Consider the following 6,000-nt stretch of genomic DNA (forward strand, 5'->3'; position numbering starts at 1 on the left):
TTAAAGAGGGAAGATGGATCCGATTAACCCGGTGTAAACAGACATTAAATTTTTCTGGGTGTTTGCTTCCATGCCTCATACGTTGGGTGTCCGAAAAATCTACTTTTTCTCTGTATCGTCAGAGCCATACTGAGCACCCATTCTGTCAGGCAAGTTGGTCATGGACTGCAAATTGTAGAGGCTAATGTTTCCTTGTATACTAGGAGCAGTCATTCTTGTTGATACACTGTTGCACCTGATAACTTCAGCTGGTTCAGTGGAATTAGAGATAAATCTCATGATGTTTAGTAGAGCTTTTGTTCTGTCGGTGAGCACAGTCTATAGTGAAGAGTCAAGAAACCTTGTACGGATTTTCTTCCTTGTTGGGAATCATTAACAGTGCTTATCTCAGGCAACTCAGTGAGTTTCGAAAAGGCGATCTTTCAGCTAGCGGTTGATTGCCTAACTGTTCGGCCTCGAGCAACTGATGAGCTGATGGATTAGCTCATACTATATTCTGCCTAAATGGGAGCTAGTCACACTGCTGATTGGCCGCTCAGGACCGAACGGCTAGGTGCTCATCTGGCAGCCATAAGTTCGCGGGTCCGCAACTCCCCGAGATATGCACTATTGATGATCCCAGGACAGATGATGTAGCTGTACAGTGCCTCTCGGTTTCTCAATATATACTGGTGTCACCAATGGGGCGAAATCTCTTAAATATTGCCTAATCTGCTCACATCACCATCACACCCCTTAAAGTTGAGAACTTCCGAGTACATAATTCTCTGTCCAACCCCCCCAATGAGGGAATTATTAATCGACGAATGAATAAGCACCAATTGTTTCGAACAATGTAGTGAGGACGACAATTCTATGGTTCATTTTAATCTGCTTCGAAATGTGTAAAAGAGAATAAAACAGAGGACCTGCCTGGTAACATTGCACAATAAGATTATTAGGTCCTTTACAGCGTCAGTTAACCAATGTCAACCCAGTTTTCTGTATTCTTGGATTTCTCCTTTGGTGAAGCTTTCAACAGCACTTCGAGTAAGATGAGTGTGTTTGACCAACTGCACACTCCAATGAATGACGAGAGAGGCCAGGATTGTGCCTAGTGGTAACCAAGGTATTCATGGCGGGCTCACTGATCGGTTAAGCCCCTAGCATAAGTTAGCGTATGAAATGGTTTTGGAAAATGTTTATCTCGCGTCGAAAATTCAGTGGCTGATACAAAATCTAATGGACAAAGATGACTTGATAGTTTCGGCCAGCAGCTGTTGGGTCACTCTTGCAGTGGACTCTATCAAAAATTGTGAAGAACACTGTGTTCCTCGAAAAAAACCACACCATGTCTTTTCACAGAACTGACGCAATAATTTCGGTGTGCACCATATATGAATATACTTTAAATCTTGTCCTATATTATTAACTGATTTATCCTCTCAGCTACAACCAAGTGTGGAAACCAGAAAACCCCCTGCGGATGAATAAAGTCCGTTAGGTGAGATGACGTGGGCCACAAGGAGGTTCTTTGCGTTGAAACCCTACTTGAGGAAATGGAACAAGGTAGACAAAAAGAAAACGCTTTCTGATTCTCTAAAATATCGATTGAACACCTAAGGAACCTACACACTGAAACCGCCCCGCAGTGTTCACTCAGATTTATAGTTAATTTCCACTTCAAACGCTTGAAATCATAAACGATGCTGACAGACATCAATGAGTTATTCTTGACTACTTCTCATTCGAGTTAGAAATCAACCAAAACCAGATACGTGCATATGTAGATACGCGGTTTCGGTGCATACCTGAGGGCAATAAAAGTGGATAAGTAGCCAAGGTAACCCACAGTAGGCCGATGTCTAATGAAATCTCTGAAGATTCGGCAGGGTAATTGAGTAATTATACAATATAATAAAAATTCGGGCAAGTATCACAGAAGTACTTGTTCAAAATGGTGTATATTCACACGCTGTTGAGCTTTGATCCAATTCACCGAGTAGCATTATTGTGTCTCAAATCCATATCTGTGGTCACCCATATGGTTTGAATTGGAACTTTCTGCTGAGGCGAAATGCCACTTGTTGCACACATATGGACTAACCTGACCACTCATACGCACAGGGTGCGTTTCCGAACAATCTGTATTCTTGAGGGGAGAGGACAGATTTTTGCATCGTTTGAGGAAGTTTCTTGGACGATATTTAACCCCTAATAATGTTCCCTCAAATACTGTGAGGTGGTTGATATGAAAACGTTGTTCTCCCCGTAGAACGGTCAAAAACAATAGACGCGGCTTGGAGTTTTGACAATCAAAAGGAATTTTTCAGTCTTTCCTAGTTGGTGGACAAGTGCTTAAGACAAAATTTAGCTAGAATTGAAGAACTGCTATCCTATTTAAGCCTGTTCCTTTCGAAGCTGGGTCCTAGAACAGGACCCTTATGCATATTATCTTACAATATGATAGTAATGTAGGTACCACGTGAAATCATAGCATGTCACGCATGACACAAATGTCTGGCGCCCAGTTCTGAGCGGTACCGTAATAAAACATCAGCAAAGGAACAAGAGAATGATCTTTTAACAGCAGAAGCTGTAACTGTGAAAGCTTTGCAACCGATAAACTAGTTTGTCAAAACTTCTTTAAAAAATGAGACAAACATGAATACAAACTCACCAAGTAGTAAAACAGTGTGTGTCATTTTGACCAAGCCACTGCTTCCTTCCGGCTCCGTAAGACAGCCCAGTCCATCATGACGCAGAAGTGAATTTAAGTGACGAGTATTCTGTCCACGTTATTCTCGTTGGTTAATTCACTGAAAGCCAATCAGGTTTACCAAAATTATTGAGGTGAATAGTGATTAAGCATGGACACGAAGACTGTTGTGTGTTGACAATTTGTCACGTTTCGCACCTGAATCGGTAACATGTTTCTGGAAATAAATATTTACCTTGAATCATCCGAGAGGAAAATCACCCCGTGTTTTCCACCGTCCGCTTAATGGAAACATGTGATTTCATAGAGCCACCCAGCCATCTTTATCAGGCCAATATATTCAAAAAAAAATTATCCGGCGAAAAAGATTGTTAGAGAGCAAGGTGATGTGGCGATTTCTCCTTGGTTGAATCATACTAACTGATATGTATGCGGGCAATATTTTCAAACCCACTGTTGTGTAAACTCTGGTTGTGATATGTATTACGAGTTATTCACGGATAACAAATGGGCGAAAACTTCAGTACATTGAGTGTTGCGATTCGCCGCAAAGGACAAAAGTGAAGGTAGTTTTCAGTTTACTTGGAATTTGGATGATATGTTTCGGAGTCGAGTATGCCGGATAGACTCTACTCAGTACGCTAACTTTAAAATTTTTCAAGTTGATTTTTTTTTAAATAGAACCATTCGACGCCTGAAGGCCGTCAAGCAATCTGCGGCCCTTTCATGATTATCGGGAATCAGTAACACTGCCCATTTAACGAAACCCGCGACCTCTGTTCCAGTGTTTTGAACATTTCGACCAGGGTCGGCTGGTCAGCAGCCTGGCAAACTCACAGTTAGACAAGATACTTTTTATTAACTTCTGATTTTTAGTAATGTGAAACGCAGTATTTGTGCAAAAGATATTCCGACTGTAGGACTGCCTATTATTTTAAGCATCCTGATGGAAATTAACTACCCAGAGAGGCTTATGCTGGAACACACGGTGCGGCCGACACAAATTTGTGCGAACCAGTGCACACGCAATTGCTGAAGTAGTCGCAATTTGGCCGTAGCAGTTGACATGTTGTGAAGGACTCGGTGCTGCCATTGCCAACTGCAAACTGAATGCCTTTTTCGATCGGTAGCCTTCTTTTACTGACGCATACTACGGACTAGTTATATTGTGCTTTTTTGTCCAATAATACCCCATAATATTTACGGCATGTATTTTCAGGGAAAAACTGCATTCAAACGTATCCTTGTTTACTGGTGAAAGCAAGCAAGCTTTCGCTGCGGAATTAGGTGACAATGCTGGAGCATAAAGTGGGTCAGGGAGAAGTTAGCCCACTGCCCGAAAAATTGGCAAAAATCAACGATTGTGCGGTTCCCAATTCAAAGCGGTCTCTACGGCAGTTTCTCGAACGAACAGCATACTACAGCCGGTTCGTTGAAGAATTCAACACGATCGCTGAGCCACTGAACGACTTGCTCGGGCGAAATCGGAAATTCTAATGAACCGGAGAAGCACACGAGGCTTTTGAGCGTGTCAAAGCGCGGATGTTGGATTAACAACTGACCCTCAAACTGCCCAGAATCGAAAAGATGCTTACTGTTGCAACGGATGCAAGTGATCGCGGTATAGGGGTAGTCCTTAAGCGGAGGAATGGGGTCATCGAATATGCCAGTCGTGTCCTGAATAACGCTGAACCGAAGTATTCCACCATTGAAAAGGAATGTTTAGCGATCGTCTGGGCCCTGGATAAGTGGAGGCCATATCTGCTTGGGCAAACGTTTCATCTACAAAAACGATCACCACCAGAGATCCTCGCGGGAAGCTAGCGCGCTGGGCGCTCCGGTTGCAAGAGTAAGACTCTACAAATTCCGCAACAGATCTCCCCTTTTCAAAAGACGCAAAGCGAAGTTGCACAAGCAACACATACCACTCACGTGCCTCCCCGTCAGTAGTACCACCGTTAAACTGGTGTAGGACAAGAAGTTTGGTTAATCCTATGTCTGATTAAATACGCTGGGTGTTTAGTAACAAAGGGACCAACAATAAATATGGTCGCCATGGGAGAGGAAAAAGTACGGCACCCCTAATTCATTCTTATGAGCATTTGTATATTTCTATCAGAGATGAGGCTTGCTTACCTCGATGTCAGACTTTTACCAGCAGTTCATCTGTACGAAACAAATATGGTAAAACTTTAGTTCTGGCAATATCATCAAGTCACACAATATTTCATAGAAGCAAGTGCAAAGAATGTTGGGCTTTTCAAACATGACGAGAATTCTTCCTCCATATTTAAGATTACCTACTCTTATTCTGCATAAATCTCGCGGAGGTAAACATAAGTAGATGGGTGATAAAACTGCTAGTCCATGATTTTAACTTGGACATTTTGAGAAGCATTTTTACCACAAACGTCCTCGGAAAAATTTATTTGTTTCGACCATTGAGACTACCGAAGTTAGTGCAGGATTTCAGTCAAGTTATGTGCTTGAAATGTGATCCAGGAAAAAGTTTCATTATGGAGATATCTGGTTTTAGTTTTAGGTAAAAAAATTAGTATCTTAGTACGGCAAGTCCTCAAGCTTTTTTATTATGTACTTGATGCGATGAGGTTAAGTTTGAAGATTGAAACCAAAGTGGTGTGCGAGTGGATGCGATCTACACTTACGTAGATTGGCGGAAGCCTGGTGACTGCTTCATCTTGATGAATACCAAGAAGGATGAAACCGGTCGAGGGCTGTCAGGAACGTCTAATCGAGCTCATGAGTAGCGTTTTCTGCCTACAAAACCATTTAATTACTTTATTTGTCAGTTGTTTGGACCAATAAATGTTGAAATGTATTCTGGCTTTTTTGTATTTGAAATTTCTTAACCTTGAAAAAATTGTGTCACGGAAATTATCGGTCCTAGTTCTAAATTAACGACTTCACTATCGTTGACCGACAGGTCGTCCAGAGTTTTGGTTACCTGCTTGTCCATTTTTGCCTCATTTCCATATTACAGAAGAAATCAGGTCCAGCAACAACAGCGACATAAATATCACACATTCTGTGGTGATTTACGATTCTGCGTCATCGGCCAAACCAAACGATCGTAGTATGATATTAAACGCCTGAAGACTTACGGATATATATAGGATTTTACACGTGTGAGATTAAACAAAAAAAAACAATTAACCATGGTGATCGTAATAGAAAAGCATTAATAAAAATGTTAAATTTATTTAGACAATCTTGAAGCATAATTATGCTGCTAACATAGCACTTCATTTTTCGCCATTCACAACAACTATTTATTTCACTAT

At 41.4% G+C, this 6,000-nt stretch overlaps 1 protein-coding gene across 1 annotated transcript in view; it reads right to left on the minus strand.

Annotated features, from left to right (window-relative positions):
• Positions 1 to 2,684, minus strand: part of T265_03753 (hypothetical protein) — a gene marked incomplete at both ends in the record, with an annotated part of 40,120 nt that extends 37,436 nt beyond the window's left edge. Inside the window, one exon of the mRNA XM_009168306.1 lies at positions 2,660 to 2,684. Within this exon, the coding sequence (XP_009166570.1) occupies positions 2,660 to 2,684 (25 nt within the window). The remainder of the gene's footprint in view (positions 1 to 2,659) is intronic.
• Between the last annotated feature and the right edge of the window lie 3,316 nt (positions 2,685 to 6,000).

Source organism: Opisthorchis viverrini, assembly GCF_000715545.1.
Source record: "Opisthorchis viverrini unplaced genomic scaffold opera_v5_60, whole genome shotgun sequence".
In the NCBI taxonomy this organism is placed as follows: Eukaryota; Metazoa; Platyhelminthes; class Trematoda; order Opisthorchiida; family Opisthorchiidae; genus Opisthorchis; species Opisthorchis viverrini.